The sequence below is a fragment of the Solanum dulcamara genome, chromosome 1 (assembly GCF_947179165.1).
Source record: "Solanum dulcamara chromosome 1, daSolDulc1.2, whole genome shotgun sequence".
NCBI lineage: Eukaryota > Viridiplantae > Streptophyta > Magnoliopsida > Solanales > Solanaceae > Solanum > Solanum dulcamara.
In genome coordinates this window covers 13,782,781-13,800,715 of record NC_077237.1, presented here as the reverse complement: position 1 = coordinate 13,800,715, position 17,935 = coordinate 13,782,781, and the positions used below count along the sequence as shown (strand labels likewise).

The 17,935-nt window shown below is 36.6% G+C and overlaps 1 protein-coding gene across 1 annotated transcript; it reads left to right on the top strand.

The window, feature by feature from the left end:
* Nucleotides 1–1,803: 1,803 nt before the first annotated feature.
* LOC129902347 (uncharacterized) lies at nt 1,804–12,055 on the top strand. The gene is made up of 5 exons (XM_055977568.1): nt 1,804–2,057; nt 3,584–3,624; nt 11,405–11,473; nt 11,556–11,615; nt 11,724–12,055. The coding sequence occupies exons 1-5, from the start codon at nt 1,940–1,942 to the stop codon at nt 11,799–11,801; spliced, it is 366 nt and encodes a 121-aa protein (XP_055833543.1). The 5' UTR covers nt 1,804–1,939; the 3' UTR covers nt 11,802–12,055.
* The last annotated feature ends 5,880 nt before the right edge of the window (nt 12,056–17,935 follow it).

The window sequence follows — 17,935 nt, the reverse complement described above, 5'->3', positions numbered from 1 at the left end:
GGAAGAAAATAACGAGGACATTCATATAGAAATAATTAGTTTAATAGAAGATAATTTAATAACATCTGTTTCTTTGTGTGTACCCAAAATTTAAAATAAGAAAATAATAATAAAAAAATTCCTATCCCCACCCCTACCCCACCATGATAATAATATAAAAAAAAATATGAATGTGTAGTTTCATTTCAAGTTTGAGTATTTGATATCCTAATTAAAAATAAGAGATTTAAAAATAGAATAAAAAGAGGGAATAAATAAGACAATTGGATAATTCATAGAAATTTTATGTTAATAAAAAATAATATTTTTTAAATGGACATTCAGACGTGGATTTTAGATGAATCCCTGTTATTTTCAAGCGTATCAGGTCAAAATATTAATTATATGTGATTTTTGTTATTTATTTGAGAAGAGTTTAAATTTGGACCAATCAGATTAGGCAACATAATATATAAATATTTCATGATTTTTCTTTAGGAAAACTATAAAAAAATAAGGACAAATATGATCCAAAGGACTAATATCGAGGATATTATTGAGCCAAAATATTGACGTCAAGGGTATTTGAGGTCCGAAAGATGGATGGAGGGTAGTTTTGTATAATTCGAATATTTGATGGGCATTTTAGACCCTTCTCCGTAGTTATAATAAATGTAATTTACCAAAAGTCTCCATGGGATTTTGGTTATTTTTCTCATTTTTTTTAGTTTACCACCCGGTATTCGGTACCCGCATTGGAGCCTGACTAAATTAGGATTCATGTTGGAAAGTCCTACATTGAGGGGGGATAAGGGGTAAAACGCTCTGTAACAACGACGACTCTGTATCCAGGAGGACTCGAATAATTTAGGATGAAAACAGTTTTTTTGTTGTTTTTCAATTTTTTGAAAATTTTGAAATTCAACTTGAGTTTCAAAAATTTATGATCAAACATGTTTTTCGGAGTTCAACTCCGAAAAAATAAAAAATGAAAAAAGTCAAAAATACCCTTAAACTTTGAGAATTGAAAAAAAAATGGCCTTAGTTAATAGTTTGTCTAAAAATGCTCTTGTCGTTAATAATTTGATTAAAAAATATCCCTATTATTACTTAATAGGTCAAAAATACCTTTTATCAAATAAATATATTATTTTTTTCATTTTAAACATATTCTTTTCTAATACCGATATTTTTAGTTAGAAATACTTCTCCTACTTCAATTCCAAAAACATTTTCTATTTTATTAGAATTTTTTTATCGTTATTTAAATAAAAAATAATAATGGGGTCACTATGATCTTATTATGTATATGACTTATATTATCAGTTAAGAAGGTAAACAGAGTTATGCTATTTTTTAATTGTTAAAATGATATTAAGAAGAAAAAAAATTATTCCCTACTTATTTATTAGCTAGAATGATTTTAAAAAAATAAAAATAAAAATTAAGTTCTTTAATAATAATTTTTTTTGGGAAATAGAATATGTTTAAAAAGAAAAAAATACTAATATTTATTTACAAAAGAACATTTTTGATACATAAAATAATAATAATAATATTTTAAAACCAAACTATTAATGGTAGAGGCAATGTTTGACCCAACTATTAACCGTAGAATCGTTTTTCAATCAAACTATTAATTGATCGTACTTTTATTCAATTTCACATTATTTAACAACATTTTGACCCTTTTCTGATTAGAGAAAACATGGCCAAATGCCTCCCTAATATTTGTATTATATTGAAGATGAAATAGAGGAAAGGGGGTGTGAGAAATTCTGATACAAATTTAAATTTAATCAGACTTTAAAATGTGTTATCAGTTAAAAAAAAAAAAAAGGAAAGGGAAGAAAGAAAGAAAGGAAAGGGGAAAAGAAAACATATTGATAAACCCTAAACCCTTGGAGACGCCTCAGCTGAACTGAATTGCTCTAAGAAGCTTAATTCTTCAGCCAGTTCGATGGCATACTGTCGACAACGCGATTTTATGTTCTGTGAAATGTGTGGAACAATGCTTACTTTTGATTCACCAAAGTATGCTCGTTGTCCCTTATGCAAATTCAAGAAACGCGTCAAAGGTTTTATCTTTTTTCATTTGTCTCTGTAATTGAAGCAGTTCTCAAGCGTTTTATTGGAAATTCTTCATCTAACATGTTAATTGACTAATCAAATGTAGCATATGCCTTGCTTTTAACTTTCTTGCCCATGTTTTATTTGCGTAGTTAGTCCATGTTTGAAGAGGCATGGCACTGTCAACCTGTGACTAGACATGATTTTAGAGTAAGGGTGTGTGTGTTCGGTGTGATGAAAAATGTTTTCTTGGAAAATACTTTTTAGGAAAATAAAGTTGGTTTTCTAACTTTTCTTGTGTTATGTAGGGAAGCAAAACATGTTATTCTAAAAGCATTTTTTATATAATCTAGGCAAATATTATGGGGGTGGGGTGGATATGAGGTTTGCTGGAGGGTGGGGAGGAAACAATCAATGTGGAATGCTGTGGAACTTGTTTTCCTTACTTCCGTTAGGGAAGTCTTTTTGCTTATTTTTAAGGAGCGTGTTTTCCTAGAGAAAATGTTTTCTAAAATTTTGACCAACCCAAACACACCCTAAATCCTTTATATCCTTCACTATGAGGAAAAACACACACTTTATATCGAACCTGAGAAATTGTTAATAGCATCTTTTAAATGACAGTGGCAGGGGCTGCCCCAGTAGATTTTTCTTGTATCAAGGGTGTTAAATAAAATATATACACCCATACACACACAAATGTTTTAATCATGTGCTTTACTTCTGTAAAAACTGAAAAATTTCCACGAAGCGAATGCAATTACATTCCCTTCTTACCATGTAAATCCACCAAATGTACGGAGGTGTGCAGGTCAGGTCATGCCACTCCTTGTCTAATTCAATTGAATAGCTTGTTACAGCCCACAAGAAATAGGTGCCAAGTAAACCTGTCCAACATGGATGGAGTAGATGGGCTCATACAGTGTGTTGTAGCGTAAAGATGAGAACCTAGGACCTCCATTTTGTATGGAATAGCTTGTTACATCCCACAAGAAATAGGTACCTAGTAAACCTGTCCAACATGGATGGAGTAGATGGGTTAATACAGAGTGCTGTAGCGTAGATCAGAACCTGGGGAGCTCCATTTTGTTACTCTTAGACCTCAGCTACTCAGGCATCTCTTTGGTACTAGTCAAAAGAATGTTGCTGCTCTGTGATTTGAGGGTGTCTTTAGAGGCCAGTACAATGAAGTCGATACCTTTAGGGTAAAAATGGTGTAAAACTGGTTTGTCCAAGGTTCTTTTTGTTTTCTATTTCAGCTGGTACAGGTGCCTACAAGTTGTTACCCGTTAATATAGTGAATCTAACTGTAAAATGTAAGGTTAGTTGCCAGGATAGATTGAAAGACACAATAATGCTTTCATAATGATCATGAATCATCTGTCTATTTCTTCGAAATGAAGAATTTTTGAGATTGACTCATTATATGTTTTTCATCCAAAAAACTGACTCATCTTATGTCTTCTGTTTCTTTTCACTGGAATTTAATATTCCATTATTGACAACAGTTGTTTCTCTTGTTTGATTTTTCTAGAGATAGCTGGAAACGAGATACAGTATACCGTTTCTGCTGAGGTATGGTTTAATTAATGCCTACATTGAGATGGGAATGATAAAGCTAAATGTAATACAGCAGTCGCTAAAGAAGCTGTTTGATAAGTTTTTAATCCAACGATATTCTGGTATTTAGAGTCCAGGAAATGTTTTTCCTGTCTTTTTCTTTTCTTCAGAAATAATTTTTTGGGCAACTAAAAAGGCATATAGTGGAAAGTCCATATCATACTCAGCATAGCCATGTAATAGTTTCAAGTATTCCATTTGATGTTAAGAGGTGAAGCTGTGAACGAGTATGCTGTGGAATTGGTTGTCTGATCATCTCCACCAACAGTAGTTTAAGTTATAGTCTTGACAAGAACGGTGCTCGTCTGTTTGAGGATATGGAAAACTGCCTTAACTTATTACTTGCTAATAATTTACCCATCAGGATCTCTTTTTTAGTTTGTATTTAACCTCTACTCACCGGGTGACAAGTGATTCAGAATACTTTTTAAGTCAATGTTAGCAAAGCAACATAATCGCGTGCCTGTCTATAAAACCTTCCCAAAGTCTTAAGCCGAACACCTAAGAAAATCATCCGAAAGTTAAAAGAAAATGTGAAAAAGAATGATCAACTTACTCATCTAAGCTTGACTTTATGTTGTCTAAGAAGGTATCTGCTCTTCTTGCCGCCTCCTATTTCACATTTTTTGCTACAATGTTCTCTTGTCTCTTGTTCTTCCCCTCTACTCGCGTCACTTCAATTTGTATAAATAATTTAGGTACACGTAACTTGCCTTCTATCTCATCATGTTTTCTCTAAGAGTTTTTCCCCTTATTCTTTCCTTCAATTGTTGTTGCTTAAGCTTGTAATATTTTATAGTTATTTTGTAGTACTAAACTTGTTTTCTGAAACAGAGATATATTTTTTGTTAGTTTTTTGGGGTTATCTGGTTATCGAACAAGATGTTGATGGAATGCTACACACAAAAGAAGTATTGCACAACCTGTAATTATGCCTGATGTATTGACTTAGTAAATAAATTTGTAAAACATTAATTACTTATAAAATAAAGTCCCCAATAGATTGGCAAAAGCTGGTTCAAAGTTATGAGGAATGCCCATTAGGATTCAAGTTGCTTATAACTTTCCATTTCCATCTATATTCTAGTTGTAGTTCTAAACTTAGGTGTTTCATTTTCTGGGTTTCTGTGGGTACATTGGTGATTGGACTACTGAGAGTTGATTTGAGTTTTGAGTGCTTCTTACTGTGGCCAGTCAATTCTTTCGCTAGGATGGTCATTTACTCGGTGTTGGCTTAAAATGTCCAGTTTCAGCTCATGAAAACTCATTTTGAATCCTATTAATAGTAATGGTTCTGGACAGTTGCTAAATAAAATCATGCTACTACAGTTTGAGGAGGATCATTTAGCATGTATTGTGTATTAGCAGTTAGTAGTGAATGATAAGCTACGTAGCATTACTACTCATCTAGTTTCCTGACATTTTGACTTATTCAACGCCATTGAATTCCCTGGAAACTAATGGGGAGCCCTTAAAATGTAAAAGGGATGTTAAAGAAAGGAGGTTTCAGAGTTCACCTGCGGAATAATTGCTAGCAGATCAAGAGAGTGTATTTGCATTTTTTCCCAATGGCAGCATGAGAGGAAAGAAGTTGAGGTGACACTAGATGGGATTGCAGTGCCAAAATGCAAGATATCTTGGCTCGTTGTTTCAAGAGAATGGAATGATAGATGAAGATGTTAGTCATAGGATTAAAACTGGATGGTTGAAATGGAGAAGTGCTATCGGGCAGAAGCTTGTGGCCACAAATGGAGGCAGACCTATTTATCAAAGTGGGAAGTGGCAGTAAAACTAAATTTTGGAAGGATATCTTGATAGAACAATCCCCTCTTAGGGATCTCTTCCCAGATCTCTTTCAAATCTGTGAGAACCCTGATGCTAATGTAAGTGATTGTTGGACAGAACAGGGATGGGATTTAGTTTTCAGAAGATTTATCAATGATTGGGAGGTGGAAAGGGTTGCAGATTTACTAGGAAAGTTAGGTGGAATGAGTATAGACACAAATGCCACAGATAGGATGCTATGGAAGCATAAAAAGGATGGTCTTTACTCAGTTAGCAGTGCCTACAGAAGAGGTCTCCAACTGATGGCTGGAGATCCAAAGCATCAATGGAACTATTTCTGGAAGGGGGACATTCCTACAAAGTGAAATGCTTCACTTGGCTAGTGAGAAATAGGACTTGTTTAACATAGGAAGTACTACAGAAGAAGGGTAGACTACTGGTCCCTAGATCTTTTTTGTGTAATTTGACAGGAGAAACAAACAACCACCTTTTCTTGCATTGTAACTTTACCAAGCAAGTCTGGAGTTTGTTCCTTAGCATTTCAAACCTGCATTGGACAATGCCAGAACATACATCAGAGCTGTTAAAGAGCTGGGTAAGGAGAGGAGGCAGCAAGAGTCAGAGGAGATGGTGGATATTAATACCATCATGCATAGGGTGGTCAGTTTGGATGGAAAGGAATGGTAGATGTTTTAAAGATAGATCCAATTCCATACACAAGGTCAAATGGAATTGTCTAGTATCTTTACTTTTTTGGTGTAAACAGTTGTGTATAGTAGATATAGATCAGATTGTAGATTTGATAGGAATCTTGTAATTGACACTTTTTGGTGGTGGCCAGCATGCCCTTAATGCTAAAGAATACAATCTTACCATTTTCCAAAAAAAATAAAAATGGAGAAGTGCTATCGGGATGTTATGTGATAGAAGGATACCTATCAAAGTGAAGGTAGGTTCTATAGAACAACTATGAGACGAGTTATGTTTTATGGTAGTGAATGTTGGGTTGCTAAAGTCCAACATATCCGCAGGATGAGTGTTATCGAGATGTAGATGCTAAGATGGATGTGCAGTGATACCAGATTAGATAAGATTGGAAATGACCACATTCGTCAGAAGGTGCAAGTAGCACACATTGATGATAAAATGCTTGAAGGTCGATTGAGATGGGTTGGATATGTTCTGTGTCGACCTATAGATTCTACAATCCGTAGTTGTAGAACTATGGTAAGTGAAGGTGTTAAAAGGGGACGGGGTAGACCTGAAAATTAAATAGAAGGAAGTGGTCTCAAAAACCTGCAATTGCTTGGTATCAATATAGGCTTAGCTAAAGATAGAGCACAATGGATGAAAAATGTCCATATGGGTGATAGCTACTAGTTGTGGATAGGTTCTTAAGACTCGTATGGAACTTTTATTATTGTTATTATTATTAGTAGTATATATTTTAAACATATTTTTCACTTTTACTGATTATTATGATGTGAGCTTAAATGACAAATGAGGATTTATATAGCCAACCTCAACTTATTTGGGACCGAGGCATAGTTGTATGTGAGGTGTCATATGTGGGAGTATAACTAATGTTGAGGATTCACATAGCTGACTCCAACTAGTTTGGGATTGAGGCGTGGTCATTGTTGTAATGTTTGAAAATTCCATCCCACCTACACCCAGGCCAACACCTTCCCAAGCGGCCACCGGCGAAGACTATTTCCGGCCAGATCTCTCCCCCTTCTGTTCTCTCTCTTCATCTCTTCTTTCCTTCTTCTTTGTGTTTTTTTTCTTTTCTTTTTTCCTCTTTGACTGCGATCGAAAATCCTCTACCAGTAGATTTTCGAGCAGTTTTTGCACCGGTATTTCGGTATTTCCGGCGAGTGAACAGTATTTCCGGCGAGTGAACAGTATTTCCGGCGCATGAACAGTGTTTCCGGCGCATGAACAGTGTTTCCGGCGCGTGAACAGTGTTTCTGGCACGTGAACAGTGTTTCGAGGTGAACATTATTTTTAGCGCGTGAACAATATTTCCGGCGTGAACCAGGTTCTTTTCAACTGGAGTTGGTACCTCCGGTTTCCAAATATTCTTTGTTCATACACTTGTCGTTATATTTTGCTGACTTTAGACCATTGAATACTTTAGTAGTTCATACGCGTTTTCGTGGCTTTGGATAGTGATGGTAGATTAGGGTCATGTTCTCATTTAGGGTCGGGGACGAGGGTAAGGAGGGGTAAATGGGTTAAAGGAGAGTCTAGACTAAGAGTAGGTTTTTGGAACATTGGGACGTTAACGGGAAAGTCAATAGAGCTAGTTAAGATTCTTAAGAAAAGGAAGATTAATATAGCTTGTGTCCAAGAGACCAAATGGGTAGGTACTAAAGCTAAGGAGGTAGACGGGTATAAGCTTTGGTTCTCTGGTAGATCAAAGTATAGGAATGGGTAGGCATTTTAGTAGACAGTGATCTAAGGGATCAGGTGGTGGAGGTTAGGAGAATCACTGATAGAATGATGTCGATTAAGGTGGTCGTTGAAGGGACCACTCTGAACATTATTAGTGCTTATGCGCCGCAAGCGGGCTTAGCAGAGGAGGAGAAGAGGTGCTTTTGGGAGGATTTAGACGAGTTAGTGGGAAGCATACCGCCTACTGAGAAGCTTTTCGTGGGAGGGGACTTCAATGGGCACATCGGGTCTATTTCGGGAGGGTATGACGATGTGCATGGAGGCTTTGGCTTCGGGGACAGAAATGGAGGAGGAGTTTCACTTTTGGAGTTCGCAAGAGCTTTTGGGTTGGTGATAGTTAATTCGAATTTCCCCAAAAAGGAAGACCACTTGGTAACCTTCAGTAGTTCGGTGGCTAAGACTCAGATAGACTTTTTACTCCTTAGGAAGGATGATAAAGGTCTGTGCAAAGACTGCAAGGTCATTCCGATAGACAACCTTACAACCCGACATAAGCTCTTGGTAATGGATTTAGGGATCAAGATGACGAGGAAGAAGAGGGTCGGGAATGATCGACCTAGGATCAGATGGGGGAGTTTGACCACGGCTAGTGCCCTGGAGATGGGAGAGAAATTGAAGGACATGGGGGCCTGGAATAGTAGTGGGGATGCGAACAGTATGTGGGATAGGACGACTAGTTGTATTAGGGTTGTAGCAAGGGAAGTGTTGGGAGTCTCGACAGGTAGTCGTTGTCGATATCAAGGGGACTGGTGGTGGAATGTAGAAGTGCAAGGGAAGGTGGAAGCAAAGAAAATGGCGTACGCGAAGTTGATAGAAAGCACGGATGAGGTGGAGAAGTGGACGAATAAGGAACTTTATAAGATAGCGAAGAAGGAGGCGAAGTCGGCTGTTTCGACGGCAAAAACGATAGCTTTTGAACGCCTTTATGCTGAACTAGAAGAAAAAGGTGGGGATAGGAAATTGTTCAAGCTAGCCAGGGCGCGGGAGAGAAGGGAACGCGATGTGGATCAAGTGAAGTGCATTAAGGACGAGCATGGAAAAGTATTGGTAGAAGACTCTCATTAAACAGAGGTGGCAGTCATACTTCCATAAACTCTTGAATGACGTAGGGGACAGAGACTTTGTGTTGGGAGATTTGGAACATACAGAGAGGCGTCACAATTTTGGATATTGCAGGAGTATTAAGGTCGAAGAGGTTAAGGGTGCTGTTCGTAGGATGCGCTGGGGAAGAGCAACCGGACCTGACGAGATTCCTGGGGAATTTTGGAAGAGCGCCAGCTTGGTAGGTTTGGAGTGGCTGACTAGGTTATTTAATGTCATCTTTAAAACGGCAACGATGCCCGAAGAATGGAGGTCGAGCGTAATGATCCCTCTATACAAAAACAAAGGGGATATCCAGAGTTGCAACAACTATAGAGGTATCAAGTTACTAAGCCACACTATGAAAGTGTGGGAAAGAGTGGTGGAGATGAGGGTGAGGAGAGGCGTGTCTATTTCAGAGAACCAGTTCGGATTTATGCCGGGACGCTCAACTACAGAAGCCATCCATCTTATGAGACTGGTGGAGCAATATAGGGAGAGGAAGAGGGACTTGCATATGGTATTCATCGACTTAGAAAAGGCCTACGATAAAGTTCCAAGAGAGATACTATGGAAATGTTTGGAGGCTAAAGATGTACCTGTGGCATACATTAGGGTGATCAAGGACATGTATGAGGGAGCCAAAACCAGGGTAAGGACAGTAGGAGGGGACTCAAAGCATTTCCCAGTTGGGATGGGATTGCATCAAGGATCAGCTCTAAGTCCATTTTTATTTGCCTTGGTAATGGATGCATTGACGCGACAAATTCAAGATGAGGTGCCATGGTGTATGCTTTTCGCGGATGACATAGTCCTGATTGATGAGACTCGTAGTGGAGTTAATGCTAAGCTGGAGGATTGGAGACATACCTTGGAGTCTAAAGGGTTTAAGCTGAGTATGACCAAGACAGAGTACTTAGAGTGCAAGTTTAGTGAGACACCTCAGGAGGTTGGCGTGGAAGTTAAGCTTGGTGCCCAAGCCATTCAAAAGAGAAGTAGTTTTAAGTATCTTGGGTCTATCATGCAAGGGAGCGGGGAGATTGACGATGATGTCACACATCGTATTGGGGCAGCGTGGATGAAATGGAGGCTCGCTTCCGGAGTGTTATGCGACAAGAAGGTGCCACCACAACTTAAGGGCAAGTTCTACAAAGTGGTGGTTAGACCGGCTATGTTGTATGGGCAGAGTGTTGGCCAGTTAAGATCTCTCACATTCAAAAGATGAAAGTTGCCGAGATGAGAATGTTGAGATGGATGTGTGGTCACACCAGGAGCGACAGGATTAGAAATGAGGCTATTCGGGACAAGGTAGGAGTGGCCTCGGTGGAAGACAAGATGCGGGAAATGCGACTGAGATGGTTTGGGCATGTGAAGAGGAGAGACACAGATGACCCAGTGAGGAGGTGTGAGAGGTTGGCCATGGATGGTTACAGAAGAGGTAGGGGTAGGCCGAAGAAGTATTGGGGAGAGGTGATTAGACAGGACATGGCTCAGTTACAGCTTACCGAGGACATGACCTTAGATAGGAGGCTGTGGAGGACCCACATTAGGGTAGAAGGCTAGTACATAGTCTCGTTATTCTTCCCTATTCATAGGCGCACTAGCACATTACAATTCTTTGTACTCTCATTTCTGCTATTTCTGTTACTATTTATTGCTTTCAGTACTTTTGATTACTCTATTTTATCTGTGATGCCTTCGTTATTTATTTTCCTATAGCGCTTTGAATTTCTTAACCTTATCTGACCCCCTTTTATGCCTTTTTTGAGCCGAGGGTCTCTCGGAAAAAGCCGTCCTACCTTGGTAGGAGTAAGGTCTGCGTACACTCTACCCTCCCCAGACCCACGTTGTGGGATTTCACTGGGTTGTTGTTGTTGTTGTTGTTGTATAAAAAGAACGCCATTGTAGGTATTTGTAGCCTATTTCAGTTGAGGTGCAGGGAAGGGGTGACCAGGCTAATCTTAGACGAATGGTTACTTGACAAAAAAATGAATTAGAAGAACTCCAACAAGCTGCTTGTGCTTGCATCCGTAACTGTTATGGAGATATTTTACATATGCCATCACCTCTGGATCTCTTTTCCCACTCAAATAAGCTCTAGTCAACGAAATTGTGTGCATACTCCAAGTAGCCTCCGAAAATGCAAGACAACTTCCTCTATCATTGCCTGGATGAAGAATAAATTTTATATCTGATGTAGAAGAAAGAAAAATGGTGAAAATTGATAATGGGAAATATAAGGTGGAAGATAAAGAATGCAAAATACATAGAGCAAAACTATATTAGATTTTAGAGTACTTTTGATATGCTAACTCTTTGGGAAATATTCTGGATGGCAGGAAGCTTGTCTTGTGTCCTTTGTCATTTTTGTGCTTACATGTCTTTTCTGAGCATATAATAGTTGTTTTTGTAGGCTATTAAAAGGGAATTGGGTATATCTTCATTTGATGATCTTGAAGAAGAGAAGGAACTAAAGCAAATGGTTAGTGCAATTTGCAGTATCCAATAACATGCCTTGTGTTTGCACATTCTTTTGTTAAAATGGCTGTTCTTATGGTTTACAGGATTATAATGCAAAATGTAAAGCTTGTCAGCATTTAGGCATGTCATACGTAGCCAGACAGGTAAATCTTTCTTTGCATTTGTTCATTTTCTTCCCGGATCTTTGCCTTTTTGCAGCTTAGCCTTTCAAGTTATCCCATTCTAACACTTTTTTGTGCTTCACTGGACAGATTAGATCTGCTGATGAAGGACAAACTATCTTCTATACATGCCTTGTTTGTGGAAATAAACAAACTGAGAACTCATGAAAACACAGTTCTGCAGGTTTCCATGGTGAATGGGAGCTGTTTTTAGTGTATGCCAGTCCTTCCAATTTTGCTAGAGTTCTTACAATATTATTGCCTGTATCTATATGCATGGAAACACATGTAAAACTCCTACACAGTCTAGGAGTTCTGGAAATAGGATCTTAGTTTTCCCAGCTCTAACCAAAGTGAAAGGACATGCATATAATTCTTTTATGAACTGCTCTTGGCAAAGCTTCAAAAATGTCCCAACCCTACTTGTCTTGCATTTATTGTACACCCCCCCCCCCCCTCTAAATCTGATTGTTTGCTGCATCTTGTTGTTGGGTTGGGGCCTTCGGCCGCCCGATTGGCTTGCACTATTGCATTGGTAATATGTATGGATAGTATGAAAATGTTGCCCCTACTATAAGGTTCTATTAGATTGTGCGTAATTACCTTATCTGACTTGTTCGGATTTATAGTTACACTTACATTTTACGGAGGTCGTGTTACCTCCTAGAACGAGTCTAAAGTGCCCTATCATTTTGTTTTGTAAGAATTGTTTGTCAAATTCTTGAGATTGTGAAAAAACAAATGCACTGGCCGGACAGTTGGGTTTTGGCATGTGGTTTCTCCGGCGGAAGAGGGTGGTACATACTTCTCTTGTGAGTGTTGGTGCTTTTGGGGGAGAGTTGTCTAATCTTTTTTTAGTTGCCATTTCTGAAGCTATGTGACATTCAAATGACTCCCCTTTATATGTTGTCTCTAGAAAAAATAAATCCATGCAATTATTTTATGTATGTAATGTTTCAAGAGTTCTCCAACTCTAACAATATGGTCATTAACTTTTAGTGAGGTAAGAATTCATTCAGATTATTAGATAGTAGTACTTATAAATCATATTAGAATTATTAAGTGCTCATAAAAAAAAATACTTGCTAATAATAAATTCATATTAGAATTATTAAGTCAGTATCTTTTACCCCCAGAATCAGTTTGAATGAGAAAGGTGACAAATTCCATCTCTAAGGGGAATAAATGCAAAGTCAAGAATCAAATGGCTTTCATCATAGAACATGCAACTTGCCACACAATATGGTGCCAACTTTCTGTGGTCATTTTTGAGGTGATAATTTTCTTGTATTTGTGTTAAAATAAATTCACAAAATATTTCAAAATAGTCGATTGTGAACCCAATTAAAATCTTATGTTAACTTGAGATTATTGTGGGAATGACTCACAAACATCAAAACTTGGGTTCGCCTAAAGTCTAGACCAATAAGAAGAAATTACCTCATAATTTTTTTGTCTATACTATATTTGACCCTAGTCTTTCATGCTATAAATTCACCAATTTTATTGATTGTTACGCCACACCCTCAAGTGTATTCCACTTGGCCTCTTTTCCACCGTCATATATAGCTCAATAATGTATATGATACAATAGAATTTTGATAAAATATTGTAACGTTCTTGGACTATGTACATTGCGTCAAGCATATCCTTTAGGATTCTAAGTGAGATATATACATGCACCCATTGAATTGCAACTTGTGTGATGTTTCTGAATCTTGAGGTCGATTTGCTTATGTGATTTTCTGGTGAATCATCTTTATGTGACTTGTTCTAGATGTCCCCAGTGCATCAATTATTGGGTACTTGTTTTGATATTTTATATGGAAAATATTAATCCAGCCCGGTGGTTATGCTACTCAACTGTGGTTGGTTAGTAATAGAATTAAGGTGAAAATTGTTTACCCTAAAAACGGTACAGTTGAATTTGTATGAGGTTAGGTTAAGAGCATGTGTCTCAATTTAACCCCTTGTTTTTAGTCTGATTGCCTGCGGTTTGAATATTGATTTAGTGATGAGTTAGGTGAGTAAGATAGTACAAAGAATAACAAATATAGATTTGAATATTCTAAATAATGCTCCTTTCCGAGGATGCCTTGAAGCTGATCATAAAGAAGTTATAAGTACATCAAAAGGAAATTTAATGCTCAAGAAAATATAGAGTTGTTGTACTGCTAGAATTCATTCAGAATGTCTTTATAAATGCATGAAATAAACTAATCTGCCCTATCGTACTAAGACCAATGCCGTTAATAATGCCAACTAATAGCATGTTTGGATTGGCTTTTCATTGTTGACTTATAAGCCAAAAGCCAAAAGTTAGAAATTCCAACTTATGACTTTTGGCTTATTTTTAGCATTTTAGCTTAAACCTGAGTGCTTATATACACTTTTTAAACTTATCCAAACACTCTTAAAGTGCTTAAAAGCTATTTTAACTTAAAATAAGTCAATCCAAATGGGCTCTAATATTCCTATAGCATTCAGGTCCGTACTAGGCTCGTTGGTACACCTGAATCTCCTAACATCTTGTTATTGGCTTCCAATCTTATTATAATGTCTTTTCTATTTTTCTCGAGAGCGCCTTGCTCAGCGGAATCTTCTCTTGAGGATGTAAATTAGTTTACAAGAGTTTATTTGAGTAATATGAGTGTATGTAAAAACATATTTATTGGCCACCAAGTTTTGACTTTATTTCATACCTTAAAGCTAGCACTTTTGCAAGAGGCATTTTAGGAATTATAAGCAAGATCCAAACAGAGGACCAAGTCTCTTTTACTTTTCTTGAAATGTGACAAGAAAAAAGTGGATTCTTTGTTGCTTTTACCTCCTAGGTAATTCAATTTTTCCCTAAACAACTTAGGGAAAAAGACTCTACTTCATGCTTCCATTTCAGTTTCAATTTTTTTGCAGTGCTATACTTAATTTGTCTACATATTTTGCCTATGACAAAGGTCATAGACTAAAGTAAGAGGATTGAACTAACATAAAGTTAATTTAACTATATGATAAATTTTACAAATATACCTGAATAATGAAATAGGATATTGATGAATCATATAGTTTGTCAATAAATTTAATATGTATGATACCATGTTAACAAAATGGATCTTGAGTCTAACTCAAACTCAAACTCAAACTCAAACTCAAAAACTAGTTCAAACTGAGAATTGATCAAGTCATATAGAAAAGAATCACCCATCCCGTTAACCATCAATGTGGACTCTTCACAAATCCACATAACACATAATTTTCTTTTATAAAATTGTATATAAGAGAATAAAAGAACAACACTAATATAGGACCTTACCGGCTACAACATTATTAACTTTGGGATTGTTTAGTTTGAATTATTTGGAGATAAGGAATAACCCCTTAAAACTATGATCAAAATCCCACTAGACATTTAAACTTAATTTGAATTTTATTACTCTCCTAAACGATTTTAAAATAAAGTAAATACACCCTAAATACCGACGTGACGTAGAAAGTATGCACTATCTCTTGAAGACAAGTGAATAGCGAAATAATTGGGCACATGTCGTCTTTTAATTGGTTTATTCACAATTAGTTAATACACATAATTATTGACATTAAAACTTATATATATTTAATTATTTTCATTTCTTTCTATGTAAGATATTTATTTCCCTCCTCACTTTAAACTTTTTATTTTTTTTCTATTTCATTAGTTTCTTATCTTTTCACTATTAAATGAAATAGAAAAGAAGGTTTAAATACAAGGTGTGCAAAAACCAATTTAAATAATTATGTGTATTAACTTAATTTAAATATAATATAAAGAAAATATCACGACCCGAATCCGAGTGTGATGACACTCATCTCAATCCACCGATATAAGTCAGCCTAAAACTCAACGGAAAGTAAATGCGGAAGTCATTGAAATAAAACAAGGTTTAACTTAGTTAAAAACAAATAAGAAAAATCTCAAAATCCCCCAAGACTGGTTGTCACGTATACAAGTCACTAATACATTACCAAAGTACGAAAAAGAATACAATCATCATGTCTTTGTCTCTAGGATATGACTAAAACATAATAAAAGAGTAAGAGGTGTCTGCTAGATGGATGTAACAGCTACCTCAACACTCGAAATGATAGCCTCAGATGTAGTAGAAAACAGTAGGAGATCAAGCAGGTCCGGATTCACCACCTACACAAGTGTAGAAGCAAGGGGTGAGTACCAAATAACACGGTACTCAGCAAGTGGATAACTAAAACTAAGCCAAACTTAATAGATACAAGTACTCCTATCCTCCCAACCGAACCTTCTTAACTACAACCTGCATAAAATCAACCCAACTCTACACTTGTACAAGAACAACAACAATATAGTCCACAAATACTCATCAATAACCTCATCAATGAATCATATCAAGTCAAGTCAGCATATACATAGCAATATAGGGGTAAACACAGATTCACAAATATCAGAAAGGTGCAATGCAATGCAATGAAATGATGCATGTTTGTCCTATCGGTACACATCCGCTGAATCACAGTCCGAAACCCATGGGGGACATTTCTGTCCATGTAACCTGCCACGGAACGTGTGGCCCGTCCCCTCAACATATATATCTTGCCACGAAGCGTGTGGCCCGACCCCTTTATTTCATAATACCTGTCATGGAGCGTGTGGTCCGACCCCTTTGTCTCATAATACCTGCCACGGAGCGTGTGACTCGACCCCTTTTTGTTTCATATCATTTTAAGTCTCAACACAATATGTCAGAACCAATGCAATCAATTCATGTTCATATAATTCACGTTAATAAAATGACAACAATAATAGTTCTTCCTATCTCACACTGACATAGTAATTTCATATGTCCAAAATAAACTCATAATCACAATATATCAATTCCACCAATACATATCATTAGATCACCATTTTATACCCCTCATCTCCATTTTTAAGGCCAATCATACAGTCAATAACTCAGTCCAATTCTCATTACTCCCTAGTATACATGACACGGAAATACAAGCATCTATAAGCTTAAACTGAGGTTTAGAAATTCACTTGCCTCAAATAATCAAGCAATTACTCCGGAACTTGGGCCTTCTCTTTTCGTTGGGCCTTCAAATCAACGTAATCTAGTCAAATAAATAATCATAACAAGATTTCAAAACTAACAACACCCATGTCTAGACTCAAAAACTCACACAAATCTATAATCAAGTCCCCAAATCTTGATGCCAATTAATAAACCTAATCTTATATTTTCTAAATTCAAGCCTAGGGTTAAGTCTCAATTCTTCTAAGTAACATAAATCTAATGATGTTCATATAATACAACATACCTAATATTTAATTATCTATCTCAATATATAAAAACTTTATTTATAATATAAAACAAAATAATATTATTAACAATTGAAGCCATCTAGTTTACGAAACCAGTGGCGACAATTGACCAGTCGTGGACATTTGCCATTCATGACATCTACTTTCTTTTCAATCATGGAAAAGTCATTACCAACATTTGCTTTATCATATAAGAAGACATCAATCTAAGTAGAAAACATAATCGATTCTTACCTGAAGCCGTCGATAGTTTCCTCGTCGTTCTCTTTTTAAAAAAAAAAACTAATTATGTATTATAATTTTTCAAACCCTACTAACCTATTTTAATAAATATAAGAAAAGTGGTGTAGTATACTAAATAAATTAACACTTTAGCCCACTAATTAAATTAATTTTCTAAAATTATCCCTCAACTAATTAACTTAATTATTTAAAATTACCCGTCAATTAATTAATTGTAGTTATCGAAAAATCCAAATTTTTAATTTAAATTTACGGGGAGAGTATTTTACGAAACAGAGATGACTCATTCTCAAAATGACCAAACAAGTCATTACATTATCCACCACTAAAAATCATGTTCGTCCTCGAACATAAAGTAAAAGAAAATATCTGAAGCTTCGAAAAGCTGGGGATATCTAGCGCGCATATCAACCTCTGTTTTCCAAGTCGCCTCTCCGGCTGAACGTTTCTTCCATTATACCTTCACTGAAGCTATCTCCTTGGTTCTAAGCTTACGAACCTGCCTATCTAGAATAGCTATAGGCTCCTCCTCAAATGTTAGGTCTGGACCCAACTCCACTGAATCGAGTGATAACACATGGGACTCATTCGGAACATACTTCCGGAGCATGGAAACATGAAACACGTTATGCACAGTCGATAAGCTAGGTGGTAAGGCCAATCTATAAGCCACTTTTCAAACTCGCGCCAAAATCTCAAATGGGCCAATGAATCGAGGGCTGAGCTTTCC